This window comes from Oncorhynchus clarkii, chromosome 1 (genome assembly GCF_045791955.1).
Source record: "Oncorhynchus clarkii lewisi isolate Uvic-CL-2024 chromosome 1, UVic_Ocla_1.0, whole genome shotgun sequence".
Classification (NCBI taxonomy): domain Eukaryota; kingdom Metazoa; phylum Chordata; class Actinopteri; order Salmoniformes; family Salmonidae; genus Oncorhynchus; species Oncorhynchus clarkii.
In genome coordinates this window covers 28,045,953-28,064,243 of record NC_092147.1, presented here as the reverse complement: position 1 = coordinate 28,064,243, position 18,291 = coordinate 28,045,953, and the positions used below count along the sequence as shown (strand labels likewise).

General features: G+C 41.0%; 1 protein-coding gene across 6 annotated transcripts in view; it reads right to left on the bottom strand.

The window, feature by feature from the left end:
* Positions 1-18,291, bottom strand: part of LOC139401554 (myocyte-specific enhancer factor 2A-like) — a 121,547-nt gene that overhangs the window by 53,723 nt on the left and 49,533 nt on the right. For all 6 annotated transcript variants that reach the window (XM_071145739.1, XM_071145984.1, XM_071145725.1 and 3 more), the window contains exon 4: positions 11,510-11,713. In XM_071145739.1, the coding sequence (XP_071001840.1) occupies positions 11,510-11,713 (204 nt within the window). The remainder of the gene's footprint in view (positions 1-11,509; positions 11,714-18,291) is intronic.

Genomic DNA, 18,291 nt, shown 5'->3' with positions numbered 1-18,291 from the left:
CAAATCATGAGTGTGATGACAAAGAACATGATCAGTAGTAGAGCATTTAATAGCATCTGTAAATTTACTAGCCGTTGTGGAGTTAATGATGCCAGAGAGTGGGGACAGACGTTTTTAAGAGGAGGAGAAAGCATTACAGAGATGGTCAGAAACACACACATCAATAGTTTCCAAGTTATCAAAATATTCAAGTCATAGGACAGGTTAGGATCTGTCTCTCTCATCTCAAGACCGGGTTCAGCAAGAAACCAGAAGAGAACTACACCGACACCAACCAGTTCTAATCTAACACAAGTGTTTGTGTTAACGAATTAACAGCAAAAATCATCAGTGGGAATATCCCACATCTGTACATACCTAGGAACATAAAGCACTGAAACACTAGTAATACATTTCATTCATATGGAGCCTTCTAACACAAGTACATGAGAAAGAATCAACATAATACAAATTCTACTCAGATGAACAGCAGAGGGAAATGTTTATTTCACAAAAAAAGAGCCAGAATGTAATTTGTCATTCAGTTTAAAAAACATGTACTCGTGTCATCTCTCTTGTTTCCTTTCTGAATGAGTGCTAGTGTTTTTTGTACAAAGCCGCCAGTGCAGTGCTCCAGCACTTGAGATTAGAGCATGGCTCATTAGTGTCATTGGAGAGTAATGTTTACAGGGACTGCAATGGCTGGGGGTCTTTTGTTGTTCTCTCTCCTTTTATTTTCACCCTCTCCAAGAAGACCTAGTTTTGAAATGAAAAATACATATCACACTTGAGAGTGAAGGATGAAAAGAAGCTCTGACGTCAATGAAGCATGAAAACAAAAAACTCTTGACTGTAACCTGGTAACAACCATCGCAGTGAAGAGTGCAAGGGCTTTGTTTGAAGAACAGGGGCAAAGGGCTAACACACATGCACCAACTTTAATGGGACTCTTCTGGTTGTGATAAACTGAGGAAGATTTATTTGTTCACTGTCCATGTCCTGTTTTTCTGAAACATTAACATGAGTTTCCACAGCAACCAAGCCATAGTGAACATGAGGAAAAAGAGACAATTATAGTCCATTCACGGCTTGTTTCATAAATGTGGTGTGAAATAGGATGTTCTATAAAAGACTTGGATAAAAATGATCACAAGTGTTGCTTTCATAGAATGCAAAAAAACTCCAAAGAGAGTGGTGACCCTTTTTCTAGTGAAAGCCCAGAGGAAATGGAGTCCTTGTCCTATAAACTTTGAAACCCAGCAGGAGACTGGCTACAACCCCATTAGTACTCCTACACTCAGCATGGCAAATTATGGCTTTTCAACCAGAATGCGTACTGCACCTCAGTACATGGGAAAAAGGTACGTTCTGTCATCTAGAACTACAAAGACAATTCTGAAAAGTGTATCCAACAACATCAAAACATATGAAAAGTGGATTTTAGCTTCTCTTCAGAGAATGACGGAAACATTTGTTCAACAAAGCCTGACTAACAACTTGACTTGATTTTATGTGTGTGTGACATTTTTTCATCATGTAGTAATAAAGTACAGTGTGTGTTACTAGAAATCAGACTCAACATTTCAGTATTCCTCCCTATTCACATGTGGAAGCAGATGAAATGCCTTGGGTAGAAGAGAATTGCAGTGCCAAGCATATTTCCTAAAAACACAATCAACAAAAGTAGATCAGTGTTTTATCTTGTCTTGTATACACTTGACAGAATGTACAGACATATGCCACTAGTAACACTCACGACATAATCCTCAGCTATGAGGTTAGAGCTATTATTGCTAGGCCAGTGTAGAAGTCTAATGTTGAATTTGTTAAATGAGAATTGCATTTGTTTTGATTAAATGTAAAAAAATTATTATGGTGTTGAAATGGTAGTTTTTAAAAATTGTAACCTGTAGGTCACCATAGAAAATGAGACCCTGCTCTCAATGGGCTCCCCTGATTAAATAAAAACACTTATTTTTCTGCTTTCAATATATACATTAGTGATTCCTTGATTATTTTTAGGTGGTTCATCATTACACTTTCCCGCAGATATATCCATGGCCTCATTGGCCTGCTCAGAATAATGTGTTTGTTTTGACAGTGCAGACTGACAGTACAGGTTAATTTCACTGACCTTTCCTGGAATCCACAGCAACACCGACACTGAACTGGATACACACAGCACAGTAATAGGAAACTAGCCATTTGCTTTGTTTTTCAAAACAAATCCATTACTTTAATATGAGCATTAGAACAAAATCAAATGTTTTTTTTTCTGTATTACATGATTACAGATAAGCCCAAGCAAACAGGTTCAGGACTGACCCTTGCACACAGTGCAGTTCCATTTCCAGTGACAAATGTAGAGAATAATCCCAGACACTGACAGCCTCAGTTTATAGTATGAATGCATGGATAAATGGACACTTCTATTCATATCCTACTCATTACAGACCAATTCAATAGAGAATCCAGCTGCATAGAGAATCCAGCTGCAACAAATATATCAATACAGAGACGGCTTCACCTTAGGGTGTATTGGCCTCAGCTGAGCATTAGATATAATACACTATCTCAACATGAATAGTACTCCACTAAACCAAACCCCCTCTATTGGAATAAACATACAAACCAGGCATAGGTAGAAACTATTTGATGTATCATAGGTTATGAAAAAGAAGGGAAAGGCAAATGAATGTCATTTTAATAAAGCTTGAGAGACCAAAAGGTACACATTTGGTTTGCTGCTGGAATATTAACATTGGGATCAGCAGTTCATAAATCATAAATGCCCTAAATCTATTAATTCAATAATTATATGTCAATAGAACTGACATTAGTCTTAGATTAAGATCTATTTCTAATATTGTGGGTGCTCAGAGAGAGCTATAGCGACATAGCAGTAAGAATGAGAAGGTACTGCTGAAGAAAACAGATACCAAGTGGTGCCAATGATCAGTGAAATGAAATGAGACCATGATGCAAACTAATCCCGACATATGTTAAAGTACAATTTATGGGTAAATATACAATTAAATCATGGCACTATAAAGATAAAAAGGCTGCTGAGACTGTATAAATGACTTTGTTAGATAGATGTTTAAACTGAGGAAGAGAGTATTGCCCAATGGGTTTTGAAATGCCCAATGGGTTTTGAAATCTTGCCAGATTATATCACTTTGTAGGCAGTGGTATGTAACCCTGATGTATAGTGTGGACATTGTATGGCTACTCTGTTAAAATGAGAGTTTTTTTTAGTGGTATAAGAGTAAGTATAGTAAAAACATGCTTTAATCAGGGGAAGTGGGCTTTTAGATTCTCCCTCAGAGCGACCTTACACAGGCAAGCCAGTGCAGCTAACCATGTGTACCCTTCAGCCATCTCAAATGTCAAACAAGGCTTTAGTGGATCAGAGGGATTCTGGCTTCTGGCCAACCCAAAGCCAAGTTGCTAAGTTAAGCACTTGCCAATTAAAATGTAATACTTTTCATTTGTGTTGTCATCTGTGCATATCAAACATAAATTAGGCCCCAGACCCCTTTTAGATTAATCTTTCAAACTTGGTTAATCATCCAGGATTGGGAGAGTCAGTAACATCACTGGAGCGTGAGGTAAGTGCAATAATCCATGTGTGATGCCAGTAACTATAAGGCAGAAGAATCTCCTCAGCACACGGCAGCTCCATGTTCTCCTACGACGCAACACTTTGTCACATGATCATACAATATGGTGATTGCTGACTGTTCACGACTCGCACAAAATGTCTTTGAAATTTAAACTAAGTATTCAATTTGAGACTGAAGCTTGTAATTTTATCACCGCTTTCTTGTTTTACTGAGACAAATACTGTAAGGTGCATGCTTACAGCAGACTTCATAGTATGCACTACATCCTATCTGTTCCAGAGAGCCAGCCCCTCTAGAGGAGTGGTATGTTTGAGAGGATTCAGTGGTGAAAGCTTCTCTCTGTGCCAGCCAGAGCCTCATGTGACTGTCCCCATTATCTTGGAATGTCACAATTAGAGATACACAGCACTCAGGCCTGAATCTGTGTCTGATACTCCACAGAGGGAGCCTTCACCACTGGGCTATGATGTTCATTAAATCTGCTTACTCACTAAGCCAACATGACTATGTTCATAATATTCCAGGAAGATAACACACTAGAAGGCAAATCATTTCGATGATTACTTCCTATACTTGAGGAACAGTTGTTTATACGAGTATGAACTAGTGGGAAGCCTTGGTGGGGTCACTTCAAACTGGAGTAAGACACTAAAATGAAAGGACAATGGTTTCCATCATGTAATTACAGCATTATGTGGCCCACTGAAGTGCAGTTGTGTTGTGCATAAATACACAGCATGTTACGTTGTTGCAAGAGACCTGGTGTCCACTGCCTGAGAAACATGATTCATTGGTCCAAATTAAAGGAATTCATCAGGTAAAGTGCCAAGACTCAGATTAAACAATTTATATATGACACAAAATATCCTCCTGCTGTTCCTCAAGCAATTGAGAATTGGAGAAAACACCAGCAATAAACATGTAAATGAGATTGCTAATTGTTTTGTCGCACGGTGTCAACCTGACCTGAAATTTGACTCATTACTCACTTAAGTAATTACACATCATGACCCCTTCATCTTGATTGAAAGTGACATCCATTAACCTATCAAGTCCACTTATGTGTAATATAATGCATCTATTACATGGTGATAACCGTCCTCTGATCTCTGGTACACCTCTTACGAGTGGCAAAGTGCTCAAGACAGAAGTCTTTTGATTCTTCCTCTTTTTTAGATCTAATATCATTACACAGAAATGTACTCCGAACATTTCCATGATTTTCAATTCCACAATTCAACGTCTATTTGAGGACTACATCATTAAATTGAATGCTCCACTATAATAAAATGAAAGAAATTCCATCATCATTTTTGCCTAATCAAATAAAGCATCCGTATTTTGATCGGTAGAGTGAAGGGTTTCGAACAGAGGGCTTCCTTTCCCTCTCCTCCTGTCGATCTTTCTGTGCTGACAATTTTCTTCCCTGTCACGTCCTCCGCAGAAGCACCGGGAGGAAGATAATTGATCAATCAGGCTAATTGAACAGTCTGGACAGTTAGCCCACCATAGCAGATGTGCCAATTTGCATTCATTAAGACAGAGATGAGTCTTAATCACTGTACTGGCTTTGATTGACAACATAAACACCTCCTGTCTCAAACCCTGGATACACTCGCTCTTTTCTAAAAAAGAAAATACAGCCGTTTCTATTTGTCAGAGGCCTTTATTTCAGGATCCACTGCCAATGCGGTTACTATAAGCAGGCTTTGTGGTGAAAGAGAGGAATGATTCAAATGGAAAGTAGTGGAGTAAAGAGAGAAAAGCAGACCCAATAGACCTGACATTATGAAATGGTCAGGATTTACATATCTTATTGGATTATTATTCTGAATAGTGAGTGCCATTCATAATAATAGATGATCATTGAAAGTAACAATACTAATAAATCTATGGAGATGATGCAAGTCATATTTACGCTCATTTTCTTTCACTGAATGAGCTCTTTATCTATAGAACACTCAACAATGAGGAACATTGTTCTATTTCCAAAACCACATTTAACAAATACGGCCTCTCTAATGTCGGAGATAAAGGTGAATTTGCGTATGACTGCTCTAGCTTTGTTTACTCCAGAAGATGGGCATGGGAAAAGACAAAAAGAGAAGAAGCAAAATGTCAACTTTTTATGTCCATTGTAGTCCAGCTCTTTACATGCCCAGGCATGGTATTTGAGTAAAACTGCAGCTCCAAATTTGATTAAAGCCATTATTCCCATCATGGACTAATGGGGATCCTAATAAATACCAATGGAGTAAAGTGTAGTCTACCACTTGTGTTTAAACTATTACTGCTGTATAATCCCATTCAATTATATCCACATCCCCTATTTTATGACATTACTTTAAATGTGTTTAGTCCATGTCAATTTCATTTAAATGCAAACTTGATTAATCCAAGCATAGCTGCAAACAGTAATTGTGTTGAAATGTTTTAAAGAAAAGCACAGATGGACGCCAAATCGTTCCTGTGAAGTTGATATCTGATTTTAAGGATTCTCAGCTAGACAGTGAGCTGTCTGTACTCAGTATAACGGTAGGTTATAAAACAGCTAAAGGAAGATTTCATTATCTCCTGTTGGGAAGGAAGAGGAGAAGGGATGATTTGATTATTTTAATTACCTACAGCAGCATTTTAATTTATGGTACAAATGAAATTCAATAAGAGAATCAACAACAGCTACTATACTGTAGGACTTTTGCCACAGCACCCAACACAAACAGCAATGGTCTAATTATACAGGGTAGTCTGACATACAGTATGCAAGCTGGAGTCGATCTGTTTCTTTATCGCAGTGATCTTGCTCAAGTTGACCTGCATTTGATGTATCCTCTGTACATCAGTCAGATAAAAGGTTTGATGTATCCTCTGTACATCAGTCAGATAAAAGGTTTGATGTATCCTCTGTACATCAGTCAGATAAAAGGTTCACAGGTTGCCCACTGCAAATTGTTTGTAAAGAAAATAAAATGAGCTAAATTGTATTCTCAGCACAGCACAGCACAGCACAAATGTTCACTCAGCACAGGAAAACGACATTGCAACAAATGAAGTTTGCTCTGGCAAGATATTTGCTATAAAGCCCTTACAGACCCAGACAAGCTTGACCTAACCTCTGAGGAAAGGAACCGGTGAATCAATCTATCCAGCATAGCTACTCAGTAAATAAAAGGCTGCTCTGTAAGCCGGGTCTTTAAAAGGCGAGACGCAGGTGGGATCAGATTGAAGCGGGGACACTTCTAATCAAACGGAGAAGTGGACGTGATCCACAAAGGGAGATTTCATGCAATAGTTCAGTTGTCGCCCGGAGTGTTGCTGGAGTTCAGACCACCACACACACACCCACTCATACATATTAAGATGGCGCCGAAGAGGATGGCAGATGTTTTACACGCCCATAACCAATTGTGCTATTTTGTTCGTTTTTTTTAGTTGTTTGTAACTTATTTTTTAAACGTATTTTGTACATAATGTTGCTGCTACCGTCTCTTATGACCTAAAATAACTTCTGGACATCAGAACTGGGATTACTCACCACGAACTGGAAGAAGGTTTTTCCTTTAACGAGTCCGACGAGAAAGATATACTGCTCTCCCGGGAACAGGCCCAGATCCCCATCATTTGCGAGAAGAAAAGACAGAGGAAAAGATGACGCAGATCGGGCTGTATTTTGGGAATCCGCGAGTAAACTCCCTTTGTCATCTATTCTACTTGCTAACATGCAAATCATTGGAAAATAAAATGTATGACCTACGATTACGATTATCCTACCAATGGGACATTAAGAACTGAAATATGTTTCACCGAGTCGTGGCAGAACGACGACACGGATAATATAGAGCTGGAGGGATTTTCATTGGTTGCCATGAAGTGCTTTGAAAGGCTGGCTCACATGGCTCACATCAACAGCATCCTCCCAGATACCCTAGACCCATTTCAATTTACATACTGCACCAACAGATCCACAGATGACAATCTCATTCGCACTCCACACTTCCCTTTCCCACCTGGACAAAAATAACACCTATGTGAGAATGCTGCTCATTGACTACAGCTCAGCGTTCAACACCATAGTGCCCAGGAAGCTCATCACTAAGCTAAGGACCCTGGGATTAAACACCTCCCTCTGCAACTGGATCCTGGACCTCCTGACGGGCCGTCCACAGGTGGTAAGGGTAGGCAACAACACATCCGCCATGCTGATCCTCAATACTGGGGCCCCTCAGCGGTGTGTACTTAGTCCCCTCCTGTTCTCCTTGTTCACCCATGACTGCGTGGCCACGCACGGCTCAAACACCATCATTCAATTTCCAGACGACACAACAGTGATAGGCCTGATCACCGACAACGATGAGACAGCCTATAGGGAGGAGGACAGAGAACTGTCAGTGTGGTGCTAGGACAACAACCTCTCCCTCAATGTGAGCAAGACAAAGGAGCTGATCGTGGACTACAGAAAAAGGCGGGCCGAACCAGACCCCATTAACATCACGAGGGCTGTAGTGGAGCGGGTCGAGAGTTTCAAGTTTCTTGGTGTCCACCAACGATCTATCATGGTCCAAACACACCAAGACAGTCGTGAATAGGGCATGACAAAACCTTTTCCCCCTCAGGAGACTGAAAAGATTTGGCATGGTCCCGAGATGCTCAAAAAGTTCTACAGCTGCACCATTGAGAGCACCCTGACCAGTTGCATCACCGCCTGATATGGTAACTGCTCGGCATCTGACCGTAAGGCCCTATAGAGGGTAGTGTGTACGGCCCAGTACATCACTGGGGCCAAGCTTCCTGCAATCCAGTGTCAGAGGTGTCAGAGGCAAGACTTCAGTCAACCAAGTCATAGACTGTTTTCTCTACTACCGCACGGCAAGCGGTACCGGAGCGCCAAGTCTAGGACCAAAAGGCTTCTTAACAGTTTCTACCCCAAGTCATAAGACTGCTGAACAATTAATCAAATCGCCACCAGACTATCACATTGACCCCTCCCTCCATTTGTTTTGTACACTGCTGCTTCTTGCTGTTTATTATCTATGCATAGTCACTTCACCCCTACCTACATGTAAACATTACCTCTAACCTGCACCCCCGCACACTGACTCAGTACCGGTACCCCCTCTATATAGCCTCGGTATTGTGTTACTTTTTATTCTTTTTTATTTTTTACTTTAGTTTATTTGGTAAATATTTTCTTAACTCTACTTGAACTGCACTGTTGGTTAAGGGCATGCAAGTAACATTTCACGGTAAGGTCTACACTTGTATTCGGCTCATGTGACAAATCAATTTTGATTTGATTGACGCACGCATACACGCATGCACAGACACACATTCATGCTCAAGCACAGCTCTCTGAGCCTGCTGTTCTGGTATCTACAGCAGAGCCAAGTTTAAGACAAAGTCCATAGCTCTCCACTGGGCTATCAAACTGTGCCCCAGGCATACATCCATCTGTGAGAAACATGGCAAATGCTCTCCCACACTGCAAGGCCCAGCCTTTATCTATAGATGGTACTACTGAGCAGGAATGTGACCTTTGATTTGGCTTCGCACATGGAATTGGACCGTATGCTGCCCAATGAAAACTCAGAAAGGATTTGATTGGACTCTCAAGCGAGGCAGATGAGCAAATAACTGTTTGTGTGGCAATTATCCGTTTAATGCAATTTATACATTTAGATAAGTGTCAGGGTAAGTGTCTCCATGTGAGACACATCAACACAGAGAGAGAGAGAGAGAGGGAGAGAGAGAGAGAGAGATGGCTCATTAGGAGTGCAGTCATCCTATATCCCAATGACACTGACTACACCAATAGGAAAGCAGCAGCCAGCCAACCAGGTAGACATTCATATCATGTCTTTTCAAAAGAGTAGTCTGTGTTCTAATGATAAAGATCATGCTTAAAAGTGCAGACATCTATCGGCAATCTCTGTGCTCTGCGAGAATAAAAGGATATCCTTTGTCTTTTATTGAAGAGGCCGTCTGGCTTTCTCTATAAGAACACTCCACAACAAGATGCAGCCAACAGCCTGGGCTATATCAGATAAGCCCACAGCAGACACTGAGCTCAGTGAATGAAACACGGCTCTGACGTTTGCTCTTGTGCCGCAGCACTTTTTGGACCAGTGAATGGTGGCTTGTGTGGAAATGTTCAAAAGTGGAGCCTGGACAGGCCTGGTTACTTCTGCTCTGCTTCTTCACTTCTGAACCTTGGCCACATAGCCAGCAGGGCTAGTGGGATGTGCACGTATCTGCACAGATGCTGGCCGAGTGAGCAGGGACAACGCTGCATTGTTCTCGTCTTTCGTTTGTGCAGCAAGAGCAGGGCAGTATCCTTGCAGATGGCTAGAGGGGCTACGTGGGAAATGGACAGATCCCCACCAGCATGTACTACACTTGAGTTAGTGATGGACCATTGGCAGTGCTCCCTAGAGATGACACTGTGTGCCGTACTGAGTACAGTACATGCCAATTACAAGATACAGCTGACACGTACATCAACAATATACAGTACTGTAGCAATAGACACATACACTACCATACTGTAGAATCTCTATGGGTATCTCTACAAAAAGGAAACATGGAATAAATAGCAAACAATGAATCCTCTTCCATCTACGAGAATCAGTTGTTGTACTTGATAAGTACAAGGACTCTCAAGTCACAACAGAAAACAAACATGGTATCACTGTTACATAAGGGTGGAGTGTGTCCATTTATTTGAATGCAGGTGAGACCCATCTCAGCTCAGAGAGAGAGAGCATAGGACCCCTGATATAGGGCTGAGACTGCTAGATGCCAGAGCACTGTTTTGCAGCTCTGCCAAACAGGTAATTCAATAGCAGCAGTAACATGAACAAAATATACCTGGCACAGCTGACTCCTTTTATGCAATTTGACTAATTTCTTTAAGTTAATTTTTTATTTTTTTAAATGTGGGATTCTTGGAATTGGTGTATTCATCATGCTCTTTCAACTCATGAAGTCTCTCTGTTGGACAGATTAATAATAAGGTATGTTTGAGTGAAGTCTGCCAGTGAAAACACAAGTGTATTACGATGCCGCTAGCAGTGCAGAAACCAGGTAAATGTCTGTCCTGTTTAATGAAAACACCTCAGTCAAAACTTGAAACACAAGACCTAGTCTGTGTCTACTTTAAATATTGGCTTGCAAAACAAATAAAGCACTTTTATTGTTATTTTCATGAATTTTAAACTGGGCCTGAATGTGTTTGTTTTTCATTTAGTCAAAAGTGAAGACACTAGCTTCAGAAAACAGATTCTGAATAGGTTGAAAAACAATGTGCGTCAGTGGGAGGGATTTGGATCCCGATGGATCCACAATCTCCCCCATTTTCTTTGCAGTGATACTCTTGGCCGCAAATTTGATAGGCTGGCATAACAAGCGGCTTCTTCTTCTTCTGTGAGTGTTTGGGCATGTAGATGGACACTAGCTGCCAGGGAGACCAAGTGCTGCTGGAATTCTCTCCAACACTCTCAGAGCCAATAGGAATCTCGAAAGTATGTTCATTACATAATGCTATGTAATTAAACCTAACATCTGAGTAAAGTATAGACTTTTTGTCTTAAACAGTGGTATAATGATTATGGGATTAATCCATGCAGGTATAGACAGTATAGTATCTGGGGGAAACAGAGTTTCCATGCTGTTTGGACAGCTACTGAGTGCAGGCCTGTGCAGCGGTAGATTTGTCTTGTCAGTTGCTGGACTGAACTGAAGCTCAACTTATCATAGGCTGCAGATGTCCCCTGCCCTATCTGACTGGTAGCTAGAAGGAAACTGTTACAAACCCTTCAGTCTTCAAAGCCCAAACATTGTATGTTTTTCTGCATAAGCATATGCATGGTTTCCTGCCCTGATACAGTGAAAATGTAAAAGCAACTCACCTCGACAATGTCGGAGTTGGTTCTGCTCTCGTGGGGCTCGTTGTACTCAGTGTATTTGAGCAGGACCTTGTCCATATCTGTGCTCGCATACTGAAAGAGTTTGTTTGAGCTGTTGAATATGATCAGGGCTATCTCACAGTCACATAGAACGCTGAGCTCATAGGCCTTCTTCATTAGCCCAAACTTCCTCTTCGTGAAGGTAACCTGAGGAGACAGTGACCACCATCATCAGTTACACACAGAACAAAATCAGATTTAAAAAAATACTATTCAAATTCAGAAATTATGCATAGATACATCCACACATATTTAGTATGCATGTATAAAAGAGGGTGATTAAACAGAATTGGAAATTATGTTGAGCAGCAGCCTGGGGGTGTTCTTACTGGTTGGATAGGGGTCAGGCTGCAGCAGCACAGTTTCAGAACTAATAATAAGACACTTTCCTATCTCCATCTCTCATAATACAGAAGTCATAAGTGTATCCCTTTAGGACAACTACAGTGAGGATATGAGGCTGGTGTGATTGGTTAGCAGGCCAGAGGTCAGGCAGTGTAAAGTCATGTAGCGTTTAGGTAAGCTGAATCAGGGCGTTGGGAACAGGGATCCATACATTACATTAGCTCCTGACTCCATGTACGGTACGGACAGCGGCCCCTCCCTGCCCCTGCATCACTCTGCCTGTAACACGAGCCCACAGATGGGACTGTAGGTCATGCATCACTCCAGGGGTACTGAAACCTAACCCTCTCTGCAGACTTTCTGTCCTGCATCTCTTCAGCTCTGTATCTGTGGTTGCCTGTACCCAATACACATGTCATTATGTAGCACTACTTTATTGCCTATGCAGTAATGTATGCTATGACCCTGTTTCATTGTAGAACCTCGTCCAGACAAACAGGGAAACAAGGAATGCAGATGTTCTTCCATTGGTATATTTTACAGGCAGTGTACTTTGAGACTGTGCAAGCGGTTCTGTAATGTTGTTTATGTGAAACACCTCCTCGATAGCATTTATGCAAGCTTATCATCCTCACAGTGTGCGTCATGTAAAGTGCATTCAGTTACAGTACAGTGAGAGCTATTCTATGGATATGCCAGTGAAAGCTGTGCTTCAGGCCAAAGCAGAGTGAATGTGTCTGTATTCACTTCCACCAATTTCACTGACCTACTAAGAAGAGCTAGGCACATGAGCTAGCTTCGTTCAACTTTAATTGGTCACAGCTTGTGCCTACCCTCATTTAAAATGGCATAATGCAACATAATCTTATGAGTTGTATAGCTTCTCTGTCTCAACTGAGCCAGTGGGGTCACTTCAACTGTGAAAAATGAATTTCAAATGTTCCACACTACAGGTAATTACACAGGTCCATTATAACTCTGGGAGACACACAGGCCCTTTCCACATGTCAGATTTGGACATGATGACAAAACCAAACACCAGAATAACATTTCCTTTAAATGCATGAGTTGCAAGTCTTAGAACATGTTAAGTTAATGACCTTTGACATATGGATATATATGAGTCCTGCTGGAGAGCAGTCTCTCTATCCATTGCTTTAGTGCATGTCATAGTGTTTATTTGTGCTGTGGAGGCAATATGCTCCACGAGGGCAGACAAGGGTATGTGCCGTCTCTGTATCCTTGGTCCACAGAGGACCAGTCCCCACTCTGTTCTCATCAGACCTGACTATAACAATGTATAGTACAGTAGGCTACAGTAGCTCCTGGAGCAGGTTAATGGGCCGGCGTATGACAAGCCAAACCACCTGACATTGACCTCCCTTGACTCACTCTCCTCCTCAGAGTTGCTTGCTTGTTTACTTGTTTGTTTGTTTAACCGTCTGGAAAGCACTGACTGTCATGTGGGGAAATAATTAACAAATTGACAACGTTTTCGCAGATGAGTGTGTCTGCTAAGCTAAGCAATGGAGAGAGGGAGATGTCACCTTTCAGCAGGAAGCAGGCAGCTAAACCCTGGGTGAGTGAACTGAACTGGTGGGCTGGGACTTTGTTCCACCTGGCTGGGCTAGCCATCAGTGTGCTGAGTGGAGTAGCAGGGCCACAGCGCTGCGCTGACCCAGGCTCCTGCTTCATTTCACCCAGAGAAGAACAGAGACCTGGATCAGCCCGCATTGCCCCCGCATCGCCAGCTGCTCTTAAAGAGGAGTGTTCCCTATTTTAGTATACTGTCTGTATCCTTTCACTGACTGGAGATACTGTAGGATGTCTAAATGGTTTCTGTACTGTATTCTCTTATCAGAGAATAAAATACCATGTCAAACATGCCCACATACTGTGCTTCATACTAATGTACAATGAGCGACATTTTGATCATCGACTAATATCTTAGATGCAGCGAGAACAAGCTGCTTGTGTCATGATTGTCAGTAGCCTACACCGCAGAGTTAAGACCTGCTAAGGCGTGGGCCTTTGGGTTGACACCCCTCTCAGTGGAAAACCACAAGCACCTTTGAGTTCACGTGGGCTAGTCTATAGGTAGTGTTTTCCTATGGCTCGCAAAGAAACCCACACACACAGACACCATTCTATGGGTTCCTCAAGAATTACGGTGGTGTAATGATTATGTTCAGTTAATGTACTGTCTAATTCATGCAAATCACAGTGACAGCAAAAGTGGTATCCACTGTAAATCATGTGAAACAAACTTCTTTTGAGTACCACAAGTTACTAGTGTGTTACTATTACTCTATACCAAACATTCAACTGCAAATATGGAAACAAGAAAATGACTAAACTATTCTAAACTCTAAACTTAAAATGCATCTATTTCTCCATCTTTTTGCAGCCTTTGATAAGGTTATTATAATAACCCACACAGAAATTATATTAGGATTTTTCACCTGACTATGAGCCTGGCTGAAAATCTTGACCTTTTCAGATTCTCTCTCATTGCTAGTGACGAGCTGGGGGTGATAATTCTGCTCTCATAGAAAACTTTCTCCAACTACTTTTCCTTCATGGCTCCACCATTCATCCTATGAAGTGCACATCTCAGGCATTGCTGTTCCAAAATTATCTGTTGACAACTGTAATCAGCAATGAAATGTGGGAAGACGAACGAAGAGGAAAAGTGATGTGACATCAATAGAGTGTCTAGCTTGGTCAAGTGGTTATATACAGAACCAGTAAAATGTTTGGACACACCTACTCATTCAAGGGTTTTTCTTTATTTTTTATAATTTTCTACATTGTAGAATAATAGTGAAGACATCAAAACTATGAAATAACACATATGGAAACATGTAGTAACCAAAAAAGTGTTAAACAAATAAAAATATGTTATATTTGAGAATCTTCAAAGTAGCCACCACCCCCCAAAATAAAAAAAATTGCCTCGATGACTGTTTTGCACACTCTTGGCATTAATTCAACCAGCTTCATGAGGTAGTCAGCTGGAAGAAATTTCAATTAACAGGTGTGCCTTGTTAAAAACGTCTTAGGGCTGAAATCCCAGGAAATCCCGGGATTGATATGACAACAGCCAGTGAAAGTGCAGAGCGCCAAATTCAAACAACAGAAATCTCATAATTAAAATTCCTCAAACATACATGTATCTTATACCATTTTAAAGGTAATCATGTTGTTAATCCCACCAACGTGTCTGATTTCAAATAGGCTTTACAGTGAAAGCACCACAAACGATTATGTTAGGTCACCGCCAAGTCATAGAAAAATTCTGCCATTTTTCCAGTCAAAGAAGAGTCACAAAAAGCACAAATAGCACAAATAGAGATAAAATGAATAACTAACCTTTGATGATCTTTATCAGATGACACTCATATGACTTCATGTTACACAATAAATGTATGTTTTATTCAATAAAGTGCATATTTATATTTAAAAAATCTCAGTATACATTGGCGCGTTATGTTCACTAGTTCCAAAAACATCTGGTGATATTGCAGAGAGCCACATCATTTTACAGAACTACTCATTATAAATGTCGATGAAAATACAAGTGTTAGACATGGAAATATAGATATACTTCTCCTTAATGCAACCGCTGTGTCAGATTTTAAAAAAGCTTTACGGAAAAAGCAAACCATGCAATAATCTGAGAACGGTGCTCAGAAAACAAATAGAGATATCCGCCATGTTGGAGTCAACAGAAATCAGAAATAACATTATAAATATTCACTTACCTTTGATGATCTTCATCAGAAGGCACTCCCAGGAATCCCAGTTCCACATTAAATGTTTGATTTGTTCGATAATGTCCATAATTTATGTCCAAATGGCTACTTTTGTTAGCACATTTGGTAAACAAATCCAAAGTCATGAAGCGCGTTCCCTAATTGCAGACAAAATGTCAAAAAAGCTCTGTTACTGTCTGTAGAAACATGTTAACGATGTATGGAATCAATCTTCAGGATGTTTTTAACATAAAACTTCAATAATATTCCAACCGGAGAATTCTTTTGTCTTCAGAAAAGCAAAGGAGCGTGAGATACCTCTTATGTGAAATGCGCGTGACCAGCGCGTAACTGCTGGCAGACCTCTGACTCATTCCCCTCTCATTCTCTCCCCTTTCACAGTAGAATCCTAAAACAGTTTCTAAAGACGGTTGACATCTAGTGGAAGCCTTAGGAAGTGCAACATAACCAATATCCCACTGTGTATTCAATAGGGGCTGGGTTGAAAATCGACCAACCTCAGATTTCCCACTTCCTGTTTGGATTTCTTCTCAGGTTTTTGCCTGCGATATGAGTTCTGTTATAGTTACAGACATCATTCAAACAGTTTTAGAATCTTCAGATTGTTTTCTATCCAATACTAATAATAATATGCATATATTAGCAACTGGGAATGAGGAGCAGGCAGTTTACTCTGGGCACCTTTTCTTCCAAGCTACTCAATACTGCCCCTGCAGTATTAAGTTAAAGTATTATTTGTGGAATTTCTTTCCTTCTTAATGCATTTGAGCCAATCAGTTGTAGGGGTGGTATACAGAAGATAGCCCTATTTGGTAAAAAAAACAAGTCCATATAATGGCAAGTACAGCTCAAATAAGCAAAAAGAAACGACAGTCCATTATTACTTTAAGGCATGAAGGTCAGTCAATACGGAAGAATTTCAATGATAAAACTGTCTCATGTGTAATGAACACAATGGGAAACAGAGAGATGGTTTCAAGCGCAGGGCGCAGCAGGTGTTTATTGTAAAGGACCACAGGAAGAGGCAGGTAGATGGGTCCAGGGGCAGGCAGAAGGTCATACACAGGGGTCCAAAAAGGCATCAGTACAGGCAGGGAAAAGGCTAGTAATGTCGTCCGGGAGATCAGGCAATAGGTTGATAACAGGAAATCCGATAGGCTAAAGTACAGGCAGGGAATAGGCAAAAGGCGTCGTTCATGAAGCAGGGAAAAATTTTATATACAGGAAGATGAAATTACAGAAAAAACAGAGCTCCAAATAGAAGTTTGTCACAAAACAAAAAATATCTCAATGATGGAGTGCAAAGAACTGAACTAAATAGTGTGTGATAATGACATACAGGTGTGTAAACAGGTGATCAGAATTACAGTGATTGAGATTTGGAGCATGATCTGCGTTCAGGGGATCTATGTGTTTGAGAGTGTGAGCTGGAAAGTGGGCTGGAAAGTGAGCTGCGTTCAGAGGATCTACATGTTTGAGAGTGTGAGTTGGAAGCAGACATTACATCATGAGGACCGCCACAGAAAAGGAAGACCCAGAGTTACCTCTGCTGTAGAGGATAAGTCCATTAGAGTTACCAGCCTCAGAAATTGTAGCCCAAATAAATGCTTCACGGAGTTCAAGTAACAGACACATCTCAACATCAACTGTTCAGAGGAGACTGTGTGAATCAGACCTTCATGGTTAAATTGCTGAAAATAAACCACTACTAAAGGACACCAATAAGAAGAAGATACTTGCTTGGGCCAAGAAACATGAGCAATGGACATTAGACCAGTGGAAATCAGTTCTTTGTTCTGACGAGTCCAAATTAGAGATTTTTGGTTCCAACCTCTGTGTCTTTGTGAGATGCAGAATAGGTGAACGGATGATCTCCGCATGTGTGGTTCCACCCATGAAGCATGGAGTATGAGGTGTGATGATGTGGAGGTGCTTTGCTGGTGACACTGTCTGTGTTTTTTTTAAATTCAAGGCACACTTAACCAGCATTGCCACCACAGCATTCTGCAGCGATACGCCGTCCCATCTGGCTTGCGCTTAGTGGGACTGTCATTTGTTTTTCAACAGGATAATGACCCAACACACCTCCAGCCTGTGTAAGGGCTATTTGACCAAGAAGGATAGTGATGGAGTGCTGCATCAGATGACCTGGCCACCACAATCACCCGACCTCAACCCAATTGAGATGGTTTGGGATGAGTTGGGCCGCAGAGTGAAGGAAAAGCAGCCAACAAGTGCTCGGCATATGTGGGAACTTCAAGACTGTTGGAAAAGCATTCCAGTCGACGCTGGTTGAGAGAATGCCAAGAGTGTGCAAAGCTCTCATCAAGGCAAAGGGTGGCTACTTCGAAGAATCTCGAATCTCAAATCTATTTTGATTTGTTTAACCCTTTTTTACTTTTGATGTCTTCAGTATTATTCTAAAATGTAGAAAATAGTAAAATGAAGAAAACCCCTTGAATGAGAAGGTGTGTCCAAACTTTTGACTGCTACTGTATATGACCTACTGTACTGAAAATAATGTGTTGCCAGAGATCAAACTGAGTGCATGGCCATCTTGCTCTGCCATGAAAGGATCATGTAGACTAGGGATGGGCAACTTTG